Source organism: Poecilia reticulata, chromosome 21, assembly GCF_904066995.2.
Source record: "Poecilia reticulata chromosome 21, P_reticulata-male-v2, whole genome shotgun sequence".
In the NCBI taxonomy this organism is placed as follows: domain Eukaryota; kingdom Metazoa; phylum Chordata; class Actinopteri; order Cyprinodontiformes; family Poeciliidae; genus Poecilia; species Poecilia reticulata.
The window spans coordinates 24064354-24088645 of NC_088850.1; the positions used below are offsets into that span (position 1 = coordinate 24064354).

Genomic DNA, 24292 nt, shown 5'->3' on the forward strand with positions numbered 1-24292 from the left:
CAGGAATTGAACCAAGAACCTTCTTGCTGCAAGGCAACAGCTCTACCAACTACACCACTGTGCAGCCCTACTGTATTTTATTATTATTGTTAATCTTAATTATTATTTATATAATGTTCCTGTGAGTATTTTGTGATTACTGAAGAAAGCATGTTAATGTAGGTTCGTGTTTGTGACATACCACAGTGTTTGCCCCTATTGCTTTAACCAAAGAATGTATTTCTATATCTTTTTCTTTTTAGCCTCTGACTGGCTGAACATGTTATGTTTTGCATTTGTTTTACATAGAAGAGTAGCCATTGGCCAACACTGTCTTCAAAGTAAAAAAAATAAATGGTAACACTTTATTTGAAGGGAAGGGGGGTGAATAAGACTGACATAACATTGTCATAAACATGACATAACACATGTCATGAACATGAATAAGCCTTCATGAATATTTATGACTGTTGTCATAAAGCGTCATTTGGTAAATTATGACACTTTTAATACAAAGTTGACATTATTCAAAATGTCTTTGTTATGACAACTTGACGTTAACCAATAAATCAATACTGATATAAATTTGTTATAAAAGTATTACTGATTGCACTTTAAAAATTAGGTAACTTTATGTTATTAAAGGTAAAGTTTAAACAGTAATGATTTCTTGGTTAATGTCAAGTTGTCATAACAAAGACATTTTTAATAATGTCAACTTTGTATTAAAAGTGTCATAATTTACCGAATGACGCTTTATGACAACAATCATAAATATTCATGAAGACTTATTCATGTTCATGACATGTATTATGTCATGGTTATGAAAGTGTCATGACAGTCTTATTCACCCCCCTTAAAATAAAGTGTTACCAAATAAATAAATAAAATACCTCTATATCTCTATTATCTGATCCATCATCTATATCAGAATAGAGGTTGTTAATAAAGGCAGACATCCTTTCAGGATCTACTACTGCTGATTCATTCTGATGGAAGTCTGACTGCTGTCCAGTAGCTAAGACGTTGGTAGCAGCAAAACAAAATGCCATTCTAAGATACTGACCTATCTCTTTTCAGCTTTCTTAGTTAGTACTCATACTGGATAAAAAGGGCACTACTTCAGTCACATCTGTCTTATGTCTATCTATAGTCATTTTAATCCCTTTGACCTCTACATGTAATATTTTTTTTACTGTGGTTGATCTTCTTTCTCATGATCTCCTGAGGGCTGACAGTCACAGAACACATATAAGCAATAGCCTGGTGTACGCTAAATAAACAGCCATCAAATAGTTTGACTTCAGGCAAACACACTCCCAGAAACCCGATGAGCAGTTGTGCTGATGGTGTGGCAGTAACAGCCTGAAAGAGCTGCATCCTGAGCTGCTGATAAACAGCAAAGCTGCTGGAGGAAAATTGCTGAGCTACCAGAGATCTGTTTTCAGCTAGTATCAGCAGCAGTTACCAGTGGGAGCACATCTTTATGTGTGCCCAGCACCATATGTGATTACTCCACTGTTACAAGCACCACCACAGCCTATTAAAGAAAAGCATAAAGTGAGGGGAAAAGGATAAAGGAAGGCAGAAGGGTACATTCAGGAGAAAAATGAAAGGTAAGGAGAAAGGAGCAGTGTTAGAACCTAACTGTTAAAAGTGGAAGAATAGGGACATGCAGTCTTTCCTGCTCATTAGCTATCTGCTAGAGCAGCTGATACATTTTAGCTTTAATAAACAAAGCATTAGACAGTAAGACAAGTTAGTAGCTAACAACTCTGTTCTGGGTCCAAGGAGGCCAAATGCTACCATTACAAGGCAGGAAATGACAGGTAGTGTCCAGCCTGCTGGATATCCTTTCATAAACAAACTGAGCTGTAACACCCTGTTTCTTAACAAGCACTACTCCCTTACTTTAGCCTGCTGCCTTCCTAATTTATGCAAATGTGCTTCAGTGAATTCCTGCATGTCATGCATGCTAATGACATAGCAAAGCATGACAATAGACTATTTCACCATGCAAGAGAAAATCTTCTGTTCCATCAGATTTGCTGAATAAGCTTCCATAAAGCTGTATCTGAGTAACAGCTCTGTGGATCTGAAAGAGACAATGAACTGCACATTGTCAGCAGTGGATTAGGCTGAAATGCTGGAGGAGGAAACAGTGCAAAGACCACAGCATGCTGCAGAAAATAATGACTTCATCTCAGCAACTTACCTAACTCCACAACGGAAAGACCTGATCTACACCACAACTTGCACTAGAGCTGCATTCTACTCAGACTCTACCAACATATTATTAGATTATTCATCTGGATTCTGGAAATTTTATCCTTCTGTCTACATATGTTTCTAATAAACATATGTAGTTATACAACCCTGCATAGCTACAGGGATGTTCAAAAGTATTCACACATGAATTTTCTGCACTTTGTCAAATTATAGCTGGATACTTCATTATATTTCCATTAGCTTTAGAATAGAATAGAATTCAACTTTATTGTCATTGCACCGTCACAAGTACAAGCAACGAAATGTAGTTTGCATGTATCCAGAAGTGCTATACAGGGTATAAATATGTATTTACAGGTGTACAAAGGTTGTTATAAAAATAAAATGTTCAGTATAAAAATAATATAATATAAATAAAAAAATATGGGAGCTATGTGCACATATACAGATTATACAGAATATACAGAAATGTTAGGAATGAATATCTACATGGGACAAATAAACATAAAGTAACTCATTGCAAAGTGGAGGGAAAATTATGACAATAACAAATAATTTGATTATTAATTTGTAATAATGCCTTATCAGTACACTGACACTGGTGACTGAATATTCTATCCAATATTGCATCCAAGCAGACCTTTATGATTCTACATTTTCAAACAGTGATGAGTTTCTCTAAGTGGCACATCAGAACAGAGGTAAACGAGGGGCCTGGAGCTACAATAACCAGGAATTCAGACCAGAGCATTGCAGTTCTACTTTATATAGACCATAAGAGAATGATTTACATGTGAAAAGAAAAGATGTACAAGCATTATGCGTCCACTTTAAACTTTACGAGCAAAATGTAAACATAATTTTCAGTGACTGTAAGGTTTTCTATTGGGGATGTGAACAAAGTGCCACCCTCAGAGACAGCTGAAGCTCAGACTTTCCTCACCCTGAAGCTAAGTGAACCCTCCTCCCCTGACAGTGGATTAAATCAGATAGTGAATGTCTAATCCACTGCTGGTGGAGCTTATAGTACAGGCCGCACACTGGGGAGGGTATAACCCCATCTCTACTCCCTTTAAATAAACAGAGGTAATATCATTAGTCATTTTTTTTAAATTATGACTCACAGGAGCTTTTCTGTCTATAATAACAGATGAAAGCTGACATACAGGCAAGCAGTCAGCTTTAGGTGTGCCTGAACAGAGCATCTTTCAGATCCAACTGATGAAATCTTTGCATTCTCTACATAAAGAGTGAGACTCTGTTAATTATTCAGGGTTTTGCAGGTTTAACTCAAAGAGCTTAAATGAGAGGATGACACTTCAGGCTGTCACCTGGCAGGTTGGCTGCTAAAGATGCTCCTCTATCACGCCTCGCGCCACCAGACAAAGAGAATGCATCGTCTCTGTTAGCGTGCCACATGAGATGTGTCCTAGTATCGGTTGAGATAGACCCCCTGCTGGACCAGAGGGGGTGGGTAGCAGCGTAAGCCCTTCTCCCACTGTAGTTTATCATTCCTCTCTGTAATGTTTCCCCTTCATCTCCTACCAATGAACCAACCCCCATCTGTAGAGGGAAAGCACCGTTCCTGGCTCCTTCCTACCACCATCTGTCTAACAGGCTGCATGTGTGTGATTGTTCGAGCCAAGCACTTGGTATGAGACAAGTCGGTATGAGGCGCCTTCAGATTACAAGGCATTGTGCAGGTCAGGCCCACACAGAGTTTAGTGAATAGATGTTGATTATCAGCTTATGTTTGAAATATTTTAACCTTTGTTTCTGGGCCATTTTTGTTTATTTGCACACAAGGACAATAAAGTCACAGGGTCATAAGAGCATAGAGCTGGGTGATATGAACTGGACAGAGTATGTCACAATGTTTGTCTATTTCAAATAAACAATCCAGTTCAGTTCAGTACAGTTATTATTTAGTTCTGAACAAATGCTGTTTGAGGCACTTTGCAAAAAAAAAGAAAAAAAAAGTGACCATTTCTGAAGGATGTGGCCTTCAAATGTATTGAAGCCAAACCAGCAGCAGTTTCAATACAATTGAGGATAAAAAGCATAATCATAGCAATAACTAAAGGGATTCAGGGTTTCCCCCAGAAAACTTTCTAAGCCCGGTGGTCAGGGCGCCGAGGCGGTCCACTGGGTTTTTGTATTAAAAGATGTTAAGTAGACAGGAAAAGTAAAAATATCACTGGGTAATTATGGGAAAACATCGCCAGTGAACTGCTAATATAAACCCACAAGTAGTCTTAACAACAACTCAAAGCTTCAGGGGCCCCATAAATGCTACTATTTTAACACAGACATGTAAATGTAACATTTGTTTATTGAGATTATCAATGCTACTAAATTTGACATAGTGGTTTCAGCATAGCTAAATCGAAAGATTTTAAATTTAACATTTATACGTAAGATTTTAAGGAGCTCCCAAGTTTACTTTGTAAAAGTTCAAAGAACAATACTCAGTCAGATAGGTTTGTTACCATAGCAACCATCTGATGCTGTGAGTTTAATCTTTGAGTTTCAGCTCCGTTTGTTCACAAATATAAATTAGTAAACTGCAATTATAATGTATTGCTTTTTAGGTTTGCCAATTAAACTACTCCCCCTGTCCCAGATTTCACTAAATCTAACACAGATGCTGTTAGAGGTGCTGATGTTTTTAGCAACAATAGAAGCCCCTAAAGCAAATTCTGCTCCGACCCTGTATTATGTGTTAAACCCGCTGCACTTCTCTGCGCAGATTTAATTCAATGCTGCTAATGTGGCTTTAGTAGCTCTTCCATTTCGTGTCTGCTGAGTTTTTAACAAGGGGACACAGAAACTATTTTGGTTGGTCGAGTTTCTGGACGAGTTTTTCAGATGTGCGGTGGCCGCGCACATGAACTCTGTCTGACTAAGTGGGCAAAGCATTTGATACGGTTTGGTGCACTGTGTACAGTGGCGGAGCCAGAGGGGGGGCCAGTGCCCCCCCTGTCATCTGATTGGCCCCCCTATTGGCCCCCCCAGATGATTGACATGTAACAGCACCAGGTTATTCCTGTACATTATTTGGAATCATTCTAAGTCAACCTAATATCTAAAGAAGAAAAACAATAATAAATATATGAAAAGAAAATGTATACAATTTTATATAAGTCCATGTGACATAAATAAATAGATTTAGATCAGGCGCGATACCAGCCTCCTTTATACTCATAACAACAAGCTGATATTCTTCTCCTGGATGTTTCAGTTATGCTGCGCTGTGGTGCAAATCAAACGCTAAAGCACTTCATACCTGGTGGTGATGGTAAAACACCAATAAGTTATTTATTGATCCTCCGCAAAAAGGAGAAAAAACCGAAGAGGGGCCGACAATGTTCGTAGTTTGGAGCAGAGGTTGTGCTACAGTTTTTTCGTTGTCCGTCAAAGAAAAAAATCATTTTATTTCCAATTTGTAGTCATTAAACGAAACATTTATTATTTCTCTGATAGAACGTTTTTGAAATCAGGTAACAATTCACGAAATGACGTGATTAGAAGACGGCAGAACTCTGATCGGTTCCTGATCCCTCAGCGGGAGAAAAACCAGCAGAAGTGGATCAGCTCCGCTAGGCGCTCCAAAGCCTCTGGTCGATTAAAGCGTCCAGATCAGAGATGATTCTCTGACAGATATTGTTCTTAGCATTATTAATAATGAGCTCCACGATGTTCTCTGTGCGTAAAGCTTAAACTGTCTGCGCACCAAGTGGTCAGCTGATCACAGTCTGGACAGAAACCAGCGAACTGCTGTCTGTTCTTATCAAGACGAGGCTGAGGAGGGAATCTGACATATTAACTCAGTTAAGTTTTTACTGGTTTTGTTTTTAAAAATATATTTTATATTTGGCGTTTGTCATCTCATGTGGGATTGATTGGAGCGTAACGGTGGAGCATTTATTGCCCAGCGCTCTGCGCTTGTTTCTGCCTAACGGATCTGCACTTTAATTTCTTTCCTCTCTCAACAGTCAGCTGTTATTCCTCTACTTAAACTACAATAAGTAGATCATAACATTCTCTTTAGGTTTTCTCTGTGTGCTGCAAACTCATTAAATGTAAACTCATGAGAAGCCCGAACCACCATCAGGCAAATAATTCTGGTCCGACCCGAACTATTGTTACCTGTCAAATGACCTGTCCAATCAGAGCTTCCTAACCAAGGTGTCCGTAACTCTTCAACACGCTGTCAGCTCCCGGTCAGAAAGACGCATTTAGTTCAGTGTCCATGAGATGATATTCAGAAAGGATCTTTTATTTGATTGATTTTAGTTTCCTCTGCGATGAACTCTGCATAAAGTCCATCATGTCTCCATGTGCGCCAGTCAAAGGTGTTAATTATAACATGTCAAATGACAGAGGGGCTTAAAAAAATAACCAAATATTCTGTTTGGTTATTTTTAAATATATATATATATATATATATATATATATATATATATAGATAGATAGATGTACACACACACATTTTAAATTTTGCCCCCCCAGAGGTAGTCCTGCCCCCCCCCCCTTGCCCCCCCAACTTTAAAAGTCTAGCTCCGCCACTGACTGTGTAAACGGAAAAATAATACTAGCAATAATAATATAATAATATAAAATCAGCGTGATGCGTGACTGCTAGGAGAGCGCGAAAGCTCCTCACCGGGTTAAACCTGCACGATGAGGTTATCGCTGGGTCGTTAACCACTAACGCACCGACCAACCGCGAACACAGACCTAAACTTTACAGGCAAGACGGGCCAAACGCTGGGCAGCGTGTTGAGAGGTAAACGCTGCATAATGTTTGTTCACAAATATACATCATTCTCACCGCTCACTCAAAACACCACTGAAAGCGCGACTACAAGTTATTCCTGCGGTTCACGTAAAGCAGCGCAACCTGAGCTAATGCGGTGGGTTTAAACTCAATAACTCCTCATAAGTGATCACAATTCCTCACAGGGAGCTGGTGTAAATATCCATACAGTTCAGCCTGCGTCCATTTCGAGTGAAAGGAGGCACGCGCGATCCGCGCTGAGGTAAACTTAATCCAGCTACGGCAGCGCGCGAGGTGATTGGTCGCGAGGTGATTGGTCAGCACGCTGCCGGCTTTAAATGCATAAACTATAAACACATCTTCTATAACCATATCTTTTAGGAATAAATCTGCTCCGGTAGTGAAACGCTGAGTAACAGAAACGTTCGCAATCCGGCTTTTTAAAAAAAGGCGATTTCCCTCCCTCCCCCCTAAAACAGTAAGAAAAGAAAAATCAAGAAAGGCTTAGTCTGGCGGTGGCGCTAGTAAAGCATGGCGGGCCGCCAGGCCTATAATACACTGGGGGAAACCTTGGGATTTATTTAAACCAGCTGAAAATGGAACACAATTCCCCAGAGCGTTTTGGAACATGCTTAACTGCTACAAATATATTTAACGTTACAGTGGATCATAACAGTGTTTTTGTAGAACCCAGCAGAAAATATGGTTAGGAAATGAAGAAGGATTTTAATTTCAATGTTTTGACAAAATGTATCAATCTAACTATATGATTATTCCAACAATTTGACTATAAATGCTTGTTGCAGATGTTTGATAATGAAATCCTTTTATTCCAGTCCATCCTGGTTCTTTTCTCCCACGGCTTCCATCTGTTAAATTGGCACCAACTCATCCAGAAATCAACACACATTTTCTTTAAAAATCCTTAGCCGTCTATCAGCAGCCATATAGAAATATAAATAAACAACACAGATAACAGATAACACATCTAAGTGTTATCTATAGTTTTGCTTTCCAGGAAAGTGATACATTTAAATTATAATTTTGTGTTTAAAAGGTTTACTTGTTGGTTTTGGCCTGAATGAGGCAAAGAAAATATAGTCATACTGTAATTTCTGTATTTTTCTGAACTTTTATTAAAATAATGCTATTCCTTTATATCCATCAAGTATGTCCAACAAGTATTTTTCTTGCATTGAGTTTGAAATTTTTGGGAACTCACAAAACATCCGTGAGTCCTGCAGTGTTTCTGTCGGACTCTCTGCGGACATTTCTAACATTTTTAAAGACTGTCTGTAGGAGTTCTGCATATGTTTTGGATTCTTCTTACTGACACCTTTGTACAATAAGATCCTTCTGATCATTTGAGGCACCTCTGAAAACTATGGCTAGAGTTGAAGGATGCAAACTAGAAAGGGTGAGAGAGTCCTAATAGGACAGCTGAGTTATATTTATGTTTATGCAGATTCTCTGTTATTGATGGTTAGTGTCCAGTCAAGAAAACTAACAGCTGGAATGGAATCAAAAGGTGTTTATAAAGGTGTTAGTTTAAGGCCATTTTCCCTCTAACACATGTGTTTGGTTTTCAGTTGAAAAGTTAAAGTTATGACATGATTTATCTTTGTCATACTTTTTTACCATCACAAAACCTGAAATGTTAACATGAGTGTATGAATTTTTATATACAACTTAAAACAAAATGACAAAACAAATATGTTCAGCATTCCATTTTATAGCAGACGAACTACATCTACAGTTAGATTTGAAGGACAGTGAGACAGTTAAATGTGTATTTTTAGACTCATTTTAAAGAGACAGATGACCCAGTGGCACACCTATGAAACCCATCTGGTTTTTTGTAGGAATTCTGGAACATCTGAGGTCTGGTTGCTGGATCACAGTCCCACTCATTTCTTTTCTTATGGCAGCCCATTAAGTTCCATCTCAAAGTAAGTTCCAGAAAGTTCTCACAAAGAACAATAAAATGATCAGCAAAGTGCATATTTCTTTTACATCTTCTCTGAATACAACACGATCATGTTTCTCCAGTGGAGGCCTCTCATTATGATTCCTCTCATTAGTTCTGATTAATGAATTGCTGATTGTCATGACTCCAGATCTGCTGAATCTCAGATGAAATTATGCAAATATGAGGTAAGCAGCGTGCTTCCCTCTGTCACCTTCCAACAATGCCACAGAGTGAAAACAGGATTATTTTGTCACCATGATGTGATAACCAACAAAGCCCTCTGAAACAACTGGCTGCCACTGTGCAAACCTGCAATCACATTAGAGAGAGATGATGTCACCAGCTGTGCTAACCCCTGCAACTTCAGGGGCTTACAGGCCACAAGAGGGGGAGTGATGGCAACATGGACAGAACTAGTGGAGGAGTGTTCTTTGTTTCATCTGACCTAATGTCTCCCTTCCTCCCAGCCAGAGACAAGGAGCTGATGAACACTAGTGGATACCCATAGGTGGCAGGCCTGCAGATACTGTGCAGTCAGACATGTGAGTGTCAGTCAAGTGCTGCTTCAGCACAATTAGCAAGGCTGAAAGATGCAGTTCTGAGCAGAAAAGACCCTCCCCCAGCATCATGGAGAAGACAGAGTTCAGGCTGGAGGCAGGGATTCGTCAGCAGACTGAAGCCACTGACCGGAAAGCATGGTCAGACATGAGACATTAAAAACAACCATCAGTAGATGGTGTAAATAAAGGCTTGAAAACAGTCTGAGTGAAATTAATCTGTCTGTCTGTCTGTCTGGCTCTTTGTTTAAACAACAGTGTCAGACAATTTTAATGGTAAGCAAATTCAGCAAAGTGACATAAGTAAATATCCCTTTCACACATTAATTATGATCTTTTAAATCATAAAAAATTGTGGGGAAAAATTTTGCAAAAAAAAGAATTCTGATTTTTTTTCTAGATGACCATTTGTAAATTTCTCCAAATACAAAGTTATTTGGAAAACACAGGAGTATCATTAGTCTTCAGGTGTTACTTGATTTCACAATATTTTTTTACCTGCAAGAGTACAGTAGAAGGAGGAACTGGATATTTATGAGTTGCTTTTTCGACTGTCTGCCATATTGGATTTAACAAAAGTGTTCTTGCACTTGCAGTGGATGGACAGTACACTCTAAAAATAAATTAGTTGAACCAACTTAATTTAATTTCTTCGATTGGTAATAATCAATTCAATTAAGTTTATCCAACTTAATTTATTAAGTTTAACCAATTCAATATATTATAATCATCCAACTCAATTTATTTTTTAAACAATTTTTTAAGTATGTTTAAGATGACAGATCTATGTCAGTCTTACTCAAATCATTTAAGTTTCTTCAAATAAAAAAGTAAATTAATAAAGGATCTCTTTTTTCAAGGGTTTTTTTTTAGCCGAGGCAGCCTTTATTTGAGCATAGTTATTCAGGAAAGGGGTTAATGACAGAAAGGAAGGAAGATATAGCAGCTAAGGTCATCAGGTTGGGCATCAAACCTGCGAAGGCTGCGTCAAGGACTAAGTCCTCCTTATGTGGATTGTGCTCTTCCCCTGCTCCACCACAGCACCCTGGTTGGTACAGAATCTGTCCCTGGTAAGCTTGAGTCATGGTGTCAGACGTGGGATACAAATATGGTATTGAACTTAATTCTTTCAAGTAAAGTCCTTTAAGGAAAAGATTTGTAACTTTTTTCGGCTGCAAACTAAGAAGTTTGTAGCCCAAAATATTTAGCTTGGAACTACTTAAAAGTTTGAGTTGACTTCCTGTAGAATTAAGTCAAAGATATTTTAAACGTTTTTTTTAGAAGAAAATAAATGATTTGAGTAAGAGTGACTTAAATTTGTCATGTTAAACCCCCTTATGAATTAAGTTATAAAAACCTAGCAAACTGAGATGCAAGGACTTAAGGAATTGAGTTGGATGATTATAATAAATTGAGTTGGTCAGACGTAGGATACAAAACTGGCATTGAACTCAATTGTTTTAAGTAAAGTCAAAGTGAAAAGTTCCTTTAGGTTAAAGATTTGTAAGTTTTGAGTTAAATGAACACAAAAAAGTATGTTGTCATAGCAAAAGCAAAAGAATTAAGTGAAATTAATGTAAATTAGTCCGTAAGATGAACTGCAGCCCAAATACACTTTTTTAGTGTAGTTGATAGTGTTTTTTATGATGCACTAGTGTCCACTTCAGTGCTTTTATAACACAAAAATCCACAAGAAACACAAGAAAATGGCTTTTAGTTAGCTGTCCACTGCAGTGACCGCTATGCATGAAAGGGATATTATGGCTATTTCTATAACTAAAAATAAATATAAAATATAAATATAAATGTTATAGAAATATTATCAGCAGTGTTATTAGGATAGCGAGCAATATAAAACAATAGCCAATGCTTCAAGCATCTCTCAGAACTCTGTTCCATCCATCATCTGCAAAGAGAAAGAAAATGGCACAACTATAAACTACCAGGCCATGGTTATCCAAACTACCAGGCCATGGTTATCCAAACTACCAGGCCATGGTTATCCATGGCCTGGTAGTTTATAATCAGGTGTGCTCTCCTGATTAGTGACAGGAGAGCACTAATCAGGGAAGCAGCCAAGATGCTCATGGTTCATCTGGAGGAGCAGCTAAGGAGGGACAGTTTGTGGACCAGACGGCTGTTAGTTTTGTAGCCTAGTATTCTGGCTTTATGGTAGAGTGTGAGATTGTTGAAAAAAGTCGAATTCCTCCAAACTTTGGGAGATGTACTTTACAGTAGGAAAATTATCCTAAAGATATAGCACTAATTCTCACTACACTAACTCTCTGCATCCTGGGTTTTCATTTTGGATTATGCAGCAATTTCAATAAAATGTGAAACTGTCAAATCATAAGGACTAAACGAATGTGATTTATTACAGCAGTAACTATCCCCACAACATTAAAGACACCTTCATTGAACATTTACTTCAACATGTCCATGTCACACCTAAACACACAGCAGCTCACACTTTATTAATACCAGCAGCCAGAAGGGACTGAAAGTTCTGCCATGCAGTAATTATCTGAGTTAGGAAGAAAATACATATTCATTTTATATAAGATGACAATTTGATTCAAGTGATCTTTCTGTAAAAAAACAAAACAAAACAAAAAACATGTGACAAGTATTACTTTATTAATGCATTCAGGTCCCACTGAGGATCCACAGCTTCACTGTACATGTGGGATGTGGCCCAGTTTTCACAGCAGCATCTTTAGAAACGTGTGTGTGTGCGTGGGGGGTGCGTGTGTGTGTGTGTGTGTGTGTGTGACATCAATATGTCAAGATGTGCCTTTATCATGTAATTATTCCAGTGTGACCAGTATTTGCTTTGGTCTCTGGTGGTGAATCAGGTCTTTCCTTCACATGGATTCAGTCAGGGTTTCAGGAAGCATCATAAATCATTTTATCATTGTGTACTAAAATACACAAAAATAACTGAAGAAAATGTGAACAGGAGTTTTGGACTCTGGAAAACTCCTGACTCTGATCAGTACAAAGTGACATGGAGGTGAGGTGCTGTTCAACCTGCTGCTGAGTGCTACATGTCACTGGCGCTGGTTGGTGTGATGCACATGCTAATTGGCAATCAAACTACTACAGACTAAATAATGTTCCTTTATGTCACACTTTTATCTTTATTCTACAATGGATGACAGATCTAATTAAAACAGATTTTTCCTGCCATCTGTTCTCAGAACAATAATATGATTCAATCATACTCCACCCACCCATATACTGTGTCATTGTCATGTTGTTCCTTCATTTTTGTGCCCGTTACTTTGTTAAGAACACCTTCCATAAACACCAAATGCTGCTAGTTAGCCTTTTTGTTATTGCATTTACTTGTAATTAGCACTAGCTCTGAGTGTCTTGAAGATTCACATTTTAGTATGGACCAAACTCCAAGAAGTCTTCTATCTGTCCCTGCAATGCTGTAAAATCCAATTAGTTTGCCTCACTTAAAAAATGATGCAAACTCATTTCCTCAAACAAATTAAGCAAATGCTTTTTTTAAACCATGAAGAAAGCAGATCAAGAAAACTCTAATGCTAATGGATTTAGAAAATATGAGCTATGAGCTCCTCTTTTAATGGTGCACTAACTTCCTTAAACTCTGAAAGGTTGTGTGAAGGTCACACATCAAGATGGTAGGAACAATGAGCTTGTTATTCCAACATTAGACTTTTATTTAATGTTGAAGGTTCTGTGTTTTAGCAAATAAAAACAATAACTCTGGAGATTTAAATATATCGCTTAGATTTTAATAGTTTGGTCTCCATATTCTACCTCCAACTCCTAAAAAAACATTTTCTCCACACTGAGTTAGTGCTAAGAAAGAAACAGTTTATCAGTGACCAGAACAAGAGTTTGTGGCAGTAGAAACAGAAAGAACTGGTTCTAAGCAAGCACGAGAACAAGTGTAGCAGTGTGTTTATAAGACCTACCTCTTCTGGAAGGCTAACCACCAAGGCATTCTCTGCTTGGCCAACCAGCGCCTGGAGAAAATACTCGCTACAGGCAGCCAGCACGGCCCGGTGCCCTCGGAACTCCTTCCCCTCCACCAAGACAGTCACATCACACAGGATATCCTGCTTCCGCTGGTCATTAAGGCAGAGGAGGATATTGGTACAATGAACCGTCGACTCATACACATACATGGGGTCTTCAGTCTTCTCATCCACGGACATGCCGCTCACACCCTACAAATAGAAGCACAACATAGGTGGAGTCAGCTTACAATCAAGTCCAGTGAGTGCATGCCATGGGACTGACAAGAGTAATGGCAGTCTACAGCAGCCAGCTTCATCATTCAGCCTGTTTAATAAAGTTCCTATGTGCAAAAGTTGAAACTGAAATGGAAACAGGTTTGTTTGTTATCTGTGAGCTTAATACGTCCATATTTGTGGAATGTGATTCCATATTTACTTCAAGCGATGAGACAGTTCAACTGTTTTCCCTCCAAACATTTCTCTGCTCTCCTCTCCCTGGAAAGAAGAGCTCCATCTTTTCTAAAACACACACTAAACACACACTTACACAAACACAACGTCCTCTGACCTTTATATGAGATCATGTTGGTATCTGTCTGCTCTGAGGGCTTCTGTTTACAAGGTAGAAAATCTTTTGACGGCTACATTTGCTGACACAAACCACACTGTATTTGGGTTTTTTGCTCCTCTGCTTTCCCACTGTGTGGTTCTGTCAGTTTGAGGACTTCCTCTGAACACAGTCACTAAGGATACCTTAGCGAAGAACAGGGGAGTACTATGATTTACTGACTAGGACTATGTGATGATTTACAAAATTGTCTAGTTTATTTCTTTAAGTGGTAACATCCAGGCATCCCTCCTGACAAGTTGGATTTAATTGAGTTAGTTTATATATAAAACAAAGACCAAACACTACAATTTGTAGACCTTTTAATACAAGGAATGACAAAACCAATTTTGTACACAAAAGACCTTGCATTTTCATGTCCGTGGATAAATTAACACAAGTTCATTTTTCCTCGTATTCTTCCCCAAAGTCCACAGGCAGGTAAAAGCTTCTGCACAAAATTTGCCCCACAGCAAGAGAGTTCATGTGATGAAAGTCTCTCAGAGGCAGAACCAGGTATCAGTTTTTTCTTTTATCATGAGCAACTTTTGACTCGGTGACGTCACAGGATTCCAGGACTTCCGGTTTGACACGTTGAAGCAGCTGGAGCACAGGAACAGACGTATTTTTATTTTGTTTGGATTTTTATCAGGCCCACAAAGATTGCAGCCGCCCAGCGACTTACAGTGATGTGACAAGCAAAAGACAAGGGGTTAAACAGCATCAGATTTATTTCAATCACGGCTGCATGTATGTCAGAATGGTGGTGGCCGTTGTTGCAATCACCCCGTTTGGATGGCATAAAGCATCTATGCCATCCTGTTTGTAAAGATGACAACAGGAAAGAAACCAGCTTGAGTAAGTCCTTGGGGAGACTAGGTGTGATTAGGGCAGGTCTTAAAATGAGAGAGGAAAATAATGCAGCCAGGTCAGTGTAACAAGCAGGCTGTCACAGGAACACGAGTGAAGTGAATCAGAATGAAGATTTTAACATGAGGTGACTTTGTCCTTTTGGCCTAGTTCTACACAATGTTCACAATTAGATTTTCCCTGAACAGCCCTTAGACGTGTGTGTGAGAAGAATGGCCTCTTTTACGCTGAGACGTTCCAAGATGGCGCCGGTGTGTGCTGCTGCTCGTCTGTCATTCTCTCATTTGATTATGTTTATACTGTTTTTGACCTGTGTCATCTACGGTACTGAGTCTCTGCTGGTGTATGATCGCAACACACTATTGGACCTCCAACCTTTGGTCCAGGACATGGATTTATTTGATGTTGCTGGCCAACAATCCTTGCCTCCGCTTCGTTCCTGCGCTGCTTTCACGGAGGAGACGTCATCGTTGTCGCGGTAGACAAAGCGGCAGCGGCCGGCTGGTGAAGCTGAAGTTTTACCTGATGCACTGTTCTCCTTTTACCCTATCGTCGCATGGATCGTTTCTGGCCTCTCGGGTGCCTCGGCGTTTCTTGGATCCCGTTGATGTCTGCGTGGTGCCAGTGGTCGGCATTCAAGCCCCTTTTCACTGCCGTCCGACCTGTCGAAGCCCATGATCCAGCTCCTGTCAGGATTGGCCTGGTAAACGCCAGGTCGCTTGCGAATAAAACTTTTATTCTTCGGGACTTTTTTAGTCACGAAAACCTGGATTTTCTGTGTGTGACTGAGACCTGGCTGAGTGTTGGTGAGTCCAGTGCTCTATCTGAGCTTTTACCAGCGGACTGTTCTTATTTTAATTCACCACGGGCTTCAGGGAGAGGGGGAGGCAGAGCGACTGTTTACAAACAGGACTACAAATGTAAGCAGTGTTTTCTACAGACATCATTCCCCAGCTTTGAGTTTACGTCATTTGAAATGAGACACGTAAACCCAGTTTTCTGTGCTGTCGTCTACCGGCCCCCCAAATATAATAAGGATTTTATAAGAGACTTCTCTGACTTCTTATCTGGGATTATAACTAACTATGAACATGTTCTTATTGTTGGAGACTTCAATATACACGTGTGCTGTCCTGATAAGCCAAAAGATAAGTTAAAATAGCCTTCTGGACTCTTTTAACCTGGTACAGGCCGTATCCGGTCCTACACATGAGCACGGACACACACTGGACCTGGTTATTTCCTGCGGTCTGCCTGTGACTAACCTGGAAATCTGTGACTCTGTGTTCTCGGATCACCTGCCTGTTTTATTCACTGTTAGTTTGACACCTACTGCAGTCAAAACTCGAGCTGCTGTCGGATTATTAACCCTTTCACTGCCACTCAGTTCTCTACTGCTTTCCTTCAGCTCTGTGGATCATCTGACTTCCTCCACTCTGATACAGAAGAGCTCTGGTCCTGGTTCTGTTCTTCCTGTCAAACCATCCTGGATTCGGTTGCTCCATTAAAAACCAGGCAGCCAAGGATTAAACCTGAGACTTGGTTTAATGATAGAACTCGTGCTGCAAGGAAGGAATGTCGCTGTGCTGAACGAAGGAGGAAAAAGGATAAACTGCAGGTTACTTTTCAGATTTGAAAAGACTGTTGGCGTCTCTACAAGACCACGGTTAAAGAGGCTAAAAGAGAATATTTGGCAAATATCATTCTCTCAAACAGCCATAACTCATGTGTTTTATTTTACACCATTGACTTTGTGCTTAATATTTCACAGAATGCCTGTTTGGAAGCTTCTCCTGACATATGTGCTAATTTTCTGCGTTTCTTTATTGAAAAGGTTGGTAGTACCAGGGCTCTTATCACAGCTCCTGACTCTGACCCCTCTGTTTCAGTCCCTTGCTCTCCTGCTTTCAATCAGTTTGAGCCTGTGACTGTCTCACTTTTAGAGGACGTGGTTGGCCACATTAAGCCATCAGGCTCCCCCCGTGATCCTGTCCCTCCACGATTCTTTAAAGATATTTTATCTAGCATAGGGCAGTCTGTTCCTGCAATTATAAATAGCAGTCTGTCCTCAGGTGTGGTCCCCGCTAGTTTTAAACATGCAGTAGTACAGCCACTGCTTAAAAAACCTGGCCTTGATCATACTGTTCTGGCTAATTATCGGCCTAATTCTAAGCTGCCTTTTCTTTCTAAGGTTTTAGAAAAAATTGTGTACTGTCAACTGACACAGTTTTTAGATGACAATGGCATTCTGGAGGTTTTTCAGTCAGGTTTTAAAACTCTTCATAGCACAGAATCTGCTTTAATAAGAGTTTTAAATGACATCCTTCTTGCATGTGATTCTGGTAACCATGTTGTTCTGATTTTACTTAACCTAACTGCTGCCTTTGATACAGTAGATCACGACATTTTAATATCGCGATTACACCACGTTGTAGGTATTGATGACACTATTCTTAAATGGTTCAGGTCCTACCTGGAGGACAGAACAATTTCAGTGAAAATTAGTGACTCTGAATCATCTGCTGCTTCAATGCCTTATGGTGTCCCGCAGGGCTCAATTCTGGGCCCTCTGCTTTTCTCTCTTCATTTACTGCCTCTGGGTTCTATCCTTGGGAAACATGGGATTTCATTTCATTGTTATGCTGATGAGAGCTGTTGCCTTGCAGCAAGAAGGTTCTGGGTTTGATTCTCAGCCCCGGTCTTTCTGCATGGAGTTTGCATGTTCTCCCTGTGCATGTGTGGGTCCTGTGCGTACAGGACCCACACATCACATTCACAGACTGGCGACCCGTCCAAGGTGTACCCCGCCTCTTGCCCGGTACACTAAATGGAGATAGGCACCAGCAACCCTCCCGATCCCACTGAGGGACAAGGGTGTAAGAAAATGGATGGATGGATGTTATGCTGATGACTGTCAGATTTATTTGTCCCTGAAGCAGAAGGATGTACATTCTATCAAACATCTCCTGGCATGTCTTGCTGATATTAAAGCTTGGTTGGCCCTGAACTTTTTAAATTTTAATGAAAACAAAACAGAGGTGATGGTGTTTGGACCCAGTGGCTCCTGTGAGTCCTCCTCTGTTGACCTGGGACCGTTGGAGGTACATTTTAAACCTGTTATTACAGATCTTGGTTTTAAGGTGGACAGTGATTTTAAATTGGACAGCCAAATCAGAGCCGTGGTTAAGTCCAGCTTTTATTATTTAAGGCGATTGGCGTCAGTGAAATCTTTTCTTTCCAGGCAGCATTTTGAAACAGTGATCCATGCTTTTATTTCAACTCGATTGGATTACTGTAACGCATTTTATCTGGGAGTCAGTCAGTCGCTGCTCTCATGTCTGCAGCTAGTACAGAATGCTGCTGCACAACTTCTGACAGGAACTCGAAAGAGGGAACATGTGACCCCTGTCCTGGCCTCACTTCACTGGCTGCCTGTATATTTTAGGATTCATTTTAAAATTCTTATGTTTGTTTTTAAATCACTACATAATCTTGCCCCGGTTACCTCTCTGAGCTTATTCACCCCTACGTACCTTATCAGTCTCTCAGGTCAGCAGATCAGCTGCTCTTGGAGGTACAGAGATCCAGAAGGAAGCTGAGAGGGGACAGAGCTTCTCTGTCATTGGCCCAAAGTTATGGGACGACTTGCCTTTGCAGGTCAGAGAGGCCCCTTCACTGTCCACTTTTAAAGTTCGTCTTAAAACTCATGTATTTTACTTGGCTTTTAACACCAGTGGGATCTAGTTTTAAATTGTGTGTTTTTGTTTTTAAACTGTAAGTTTTTATTTTTTTTTATTATGTTGTGTTTTAATGTACAGCACTTTGTATCAGCTGTGGTTGTTTTAAAGTGCTTTATAAATAAAGTTGGTTTGGTTTGGGTTTGTCTGTGTGTGTGTAGGGGGGGTGCATGTGCAGGTTAGATGCGATCACCGAAAGTAACATCATCATTAAGTCTTCTAATTCAAACACCCTACTTCTGGTCGGGAAGAAATTAACGTAAAAAACAAGATGGTAGATAACGTAAACTTTATTTGCACTCCCTGAGTGAGCACATGAGTCATAATCCCCTTTCAGATCATACTTTCAATCTGTGATTTACATGTGTTCTTTATGCCTCAACGATCTGCTAAAAAGAGCTGGTGCAGAACGGAGGTTGAAGTTAATTCATGTCTGACCTATCTCAAAATTGCAACGACTATCTTAAAAGACTAAGACCGGACCGTGTAATGTGTGTGACGTAGTGATAAAGTACAAACTTGAGAGGTGTTAAGGTGTTGAGACAAACAGAGCACAGAACCCAGTGTCTGTCTAATGCAGGGTTTCTCAATTTTGGTCCTCAGGCCCCCCTTTCCTGCATGTTTTAGGTGTTTCCCTTCTGCCAGACACCTGGATTGAATATTTTGGTAATTAACAGGCTTATGCAGTACTTGCTGATCATGCAATCATTTGAATCAGCTCTTCTGGAATAGAGGCACATCTAAAACATGCAGAGCAGGGGTTGCGTGAGGACCGGAATTGAGAAGCACTGGTCTAATGTGAGGAATACTTTAGTCAGCAAGACATGATGCAGATAAGTGCATGTTGAGGATGACTGTTAGTCCATCATGCTAACTTTCTTCATTCATGGTAGCCCGGTTTGGGGAACTAACTGTAGTGTAGCAGAGAACAAGGGGGATGGTATGAGCATCATGCACATTAAGATGATTGACAGCACTAAGATCGTCTTTTCGTCTGATCGTCTGATCGGTCTTTTCTGACCGAGCTGTTTATTTCTGTAGGCAGAAGGCAGAAGAGCTCCACTATTTCACAGATTACCTGTCTCATATTATACTGTCACAACAGAGGGACAGTTTTGACAAGTATGTAAAAAACATTTTTTTGATGAAAGTTACATATTGCAGCTTAAAGGACTGAATAACTGAAAAAATCAAAGCAATGCTCACTGACTCAAATTTCATATACTCAACAGGAGAAGATGTCCATTTGATAAAGAGGAAATTTATCTGAAATCCTCTTGGTAAAATAAGACAGAGTTCATCCTTACTGGTTTCTATAAGAAGACCTGTAATTACTATATTTACAATCTGTATTGAGTTTGGTACATATTTGTAAGTTGGGAACTGTTGTTTGTTAATACTTCAAGCAAGAAGTCAGCTCGCTAAGACAGAAGGTATCTTTGTTTAAAGAAAATGAGAATCAGAATGAAAAACAATGAAAAGCCGTACTCCTTCCCTGTAAAATGAAACTATTTCCATGGCTTAAATGACTACCACCAGGCACACTAACCCCAGCTGAGACTTTATTTATCTATCCATTTATTACTGAGGATACCACGACAATTTTGTTATGTTCTGGAAACTTTATGACAAATACAAAATCTTATGTCTTACGTTAAAGGCTCCAATATTATACATAATTCTATTTATAGTTGTTGTTTGTACCCAGCTATCCCAGTTTTATTATTGCTTAAATCAGCCAGAAAGGCACTGAGAATATTACATGAGCAATAAGTTAGCATTATAAAAATCTATGCAGCTCTTTTTGATCTTTTCTCACAAAGTTGATGAAACTGAAAGGTGTAAGCCTCAATTACGTTTTATTTATTTTAAATAAACATGTCTGGAAACAAACCCTCCAACAGTTGGGAAACTCACCAGCAGACAGCCTGAACCTCTGACCCTAAGCTTGAAATACAGTAGCAAAGGAGCAGCCTTGTGAGGTGAGCATTATGTCCAGTCAGCCATAGGAATAAACACGACTGACAACTCGGCAGAGGAGGGCCCATGTAAATAATCTCCTACCCACAGGGAAACAAATTAACAATGATGTCTCACACAAACAGCAGCACACAAACACAGACTGCAGTTAGGGAAGTAAAGCTCTGTGTTAATGTTCAACTCTGACCAACTTGTAGGAATAGTTTGACAGCTACAGATCTCTGTTTTAACAACTACATCAGCAACAACTGTGCTCTTGGTTGGCCGACCAAAACATTTCTCTCTGGCTTTCCTGGGATAATGACCTGTCTTTCAAGACATCCATGCAAACATTTTCTATCCTGTAGATGTGGTTGTGATGCATAGAGTTCTCTAAACATGTTGCCGCATAGAAAATATTCAGTGATGACACAAACTGCACGAGAAGATGTGCACAGGTGTGCATCAACTGACATGTCCAGATATAAACTTCAGAAAATAACAGTTTGCATCAAATATCTGACATTATTTTTTGCATTTTTTGAATTTATTTGACCAGGAGCTGTCAGGCCTCTTCTGAAGTTACTGACATTCTCGTGCTGAGAAGTGAGAAGACTCAGAGCCGACCACAGGGTTTACTGCAGGCTGGTCCAGAGCTGTGCATGAAGACTGATATCAGAATCAGAAAAATTTTATTGTCATCGTCAGAAAGACAACGAAATTGCAGTTCCAGTACAACCAAATAACACAACAACATCAGTGGGGGGGATAAAACTTCCTCATCAACACAAACACAGTTTTTGGGCTAACAGATCACTTATATTGCTAACACCCCTGACCAGCAAACATTTTCACACACTGTAGCAGAGGACAACCAGGAATTCCTCTCTGTCTGATATTAGATCAAATTGTACTTTCTCTGTTTTAGTTCAGTTAGTATTACCAACATTTTTCTATTTGATAAATTCCAGAACAATAAGAGATTTTTCATCATTACTTTGTTCATTGTCGCCTGTATTTGCCGCCTTCAGTATAAACTTGCCAGACATTCTGGTTATCCTTCCACAGCGTTTTCTCTGTGTTTCAGAACTGGTGCACAGGGTCTGAGAGCAAGACTTTGTGATGGCCACTCCTAAACCCATGGCTGTCCTTAAGCTACTGTGTTGTGAATTTTGCAATGTGCTTTGGGTCATTGCTATATTTTTTTGGGAACTTTGGGGAGGGGATCTCTGATGAGCTTGACAGCAGGTCTTATATTCTCTAATACACAGCTCTAACTTGTTGTCTCCTTCTGCCTTTCTGTAGTTGTCATTTTAGTTGCTTTCTCTTGTCCCTCTGCCTGTTTGGTTTAGTCTCTTCTATATAATAAAATCGGGAACTACTATTAATGAGATTTACTAATCTGCTGCCTTATTTGTCATCATCGCTGCATCTGTGGCTCTCTCTTGTCTTTTGGTTCATTTTCGTCCTTTTCGGTTGCATCTCTTTCAACAAAGTAACCACTTTCTTGAGACAAATTCTTTAATAGTTAATTTATTTACATGACCTCTGTCTTTGCTGAGCTGGCATCAGACATAATCTAAACTAGTCTCATTGCTATAATTTGTTCCATCTTTTATCCTTTTGGTGTCTGCTTCTTCTCTCTTGCCTTCATTTCTTTATCCCCTCTTCTGCATCTTTTTTTAATCTCTTTTCAGACTATCTTCCTGTAATATATATCAGTCAATTGGTTCATTTGCAAACTGTACTTTGGGTATGTAGCAATGTCTTCTTCTTCTCTGAGTGGTCTTTCAGCATACGTCAGGAGAGGACTTGTTTTATTGTGGATAATGACACTCTCTTCCCATCTTCAGCCAGCAACAGATAAACCTTCAAGCATCTGGAAATATATTATTTTATATTTAATTATGTTAGAGAAAATCCATACAAACACTTCTTCTATCATTCTGGAGATCTTAGGTAGAATGGAATGGCATATTTGTAATGATCATAATTTGTGAGCGCCATCTAATAATTGTAATAATGTGGTACTGTAATGAGCAATAATAGAACAAGTTGAGTCATTCCTGTTCAGCAGGGAGGAAAGAGGTAGAAACAGAAGTTTATGGCTTTCTTTGCAGTACCTTCAATTTTCTGTATTGTATATTTGAGTCATAAGTTGATCAGTTTTACACATTTGACAATATTTCCATCAAATTCATAATTTTCGACCTGTTTCTCAGTGATTCATTTACACAGCAGGTTGGTAATAAAACAGATATTACCCTGTGGCCCCTTGCAATAAAAATGATTAGTCTCAATTGCTGCTTTGCTCTCACAGCATTCTGATCAGAGCCCATTCAGGAAGAGAGAGGAACATGAACACTGTGTTACAGTGAGGATCCCTCCAGATCCCTGTCATTACACTGAGGATGAGCATGCTTTTATTGGAATGTATTATTCATATCTGTTGGATGCAATTAGGCCAAAGCCATAAAGGCTGTATGAAGAAGTAAATGTAAAAATAAAGACAATAAAATGTTATATAGTATGTGTTAGAAATGACTCCACTTTAGCTGTTTGTAGAGAAAAACCAAGTGCAACTAACATACCCCAAAGTTTGATAAAAGCATGCAACGTAAACTTCAGTTCAAAGTATGAGGAGCACATGTTCTACTAGGGGTTGAACGACTACATATTTTTTAAGGTCGACTACATCATGATAATAGTCGAGTCGATGTCGACTAGTCGCGGTGACGTCATAGTGACGTAAGCGCGAAAACCCTTCACAACTACTTCGAGGCTTTACCAGCTATTTTTACTGCAAATATTGACACCTCCCCATCCCCTTCTTCCGCTTTTACTAAGCCTATTATGCAGAATTAAAAGCAATAAATACATCATTCTTCGTGAGCAGCGGAGAAAAGTTCGTTGCACAAAGTCGGGTCTGACTTTTTTTTTTTTTTCCAAAGACCGGCTGATACTGATGATCTCTGGATAGTCAAATTATCACACTGACCACAATGGTGCTTTTGGAACATCACAAGCCAAACTTATTATGAACGGATCCCGTTTGGTTACAGTTGAATTCAACGAAGCTTCCTGCTGCTGTTCCGCCCGACGCGCATCAGGACGCTCTGCTGACTCAGCAGCGGCTCTCTGAACCGACATGTAGACGATGGCAGAGATCGCCTCTATCAGACCCTCAGGATGAAGCTTGGACTTAGTTTCCAGACGTAGTCAAACCATATCTTTATAAGAGCGAAAAGCTGCCAGGTTAGAAGCTTCAATACGCAAGGTGACGCTGACCAGTTGGGGGTAGTTGAGGGATGAAAAAGCCTGACATCATGACTCCTTGTCGCACATTACTCCGGTAGTCTTTTTGTTTGTTTTTTTTAAAGGATTTTTTCGGCCCTAGAATATTTGACAGCAATCTGACTGTAAGGGAGCAGAGAGAGCGGAGCGGGGGGAGAGAGGCATGATGGGCCCAGCGAATGGAGGACGGGAGTCGGACTCCAGACTACCGCGGGCTAAAGTCTCTATATGCGGGGCGCCGCGGTAACCACCGCGCCGCGCAACGCCCCAATTGCGGTAGCCTATCCTGTAATTTACAGTTTCTCTTTGTTCAATT

At 39.8% G+C, this 24292-nt stretch overlaps 1 protein-coding gene across 5 annotated transcripts in view; it reads right to left on the reverse strand.

The window, feature by feature from the left end:
* The window catches only part of bach2b (BACH transcriptional regulator 2b), a 97161-nt gene that overhangs the window by 16291 nt on the left and 56578 nt on the right, over positions 1-24292 (reverse strand). For all 5 annotated transcript variants that reach the window (XM_008398479.3, XM_008398477.3, XM_008398476.3 and 2 more), the window contains one exon: positions 13465-13719. In XM_008398479.3, the coding sequence (XP_008396701.1) occupies positions 13465-13707 (243 nt within the window). In that variant the 5' untranslated portion in view covers positions 13708-13719. The remainder of the gene's footprint in view (positions 1-13464; positions 13720-24292) is intronic.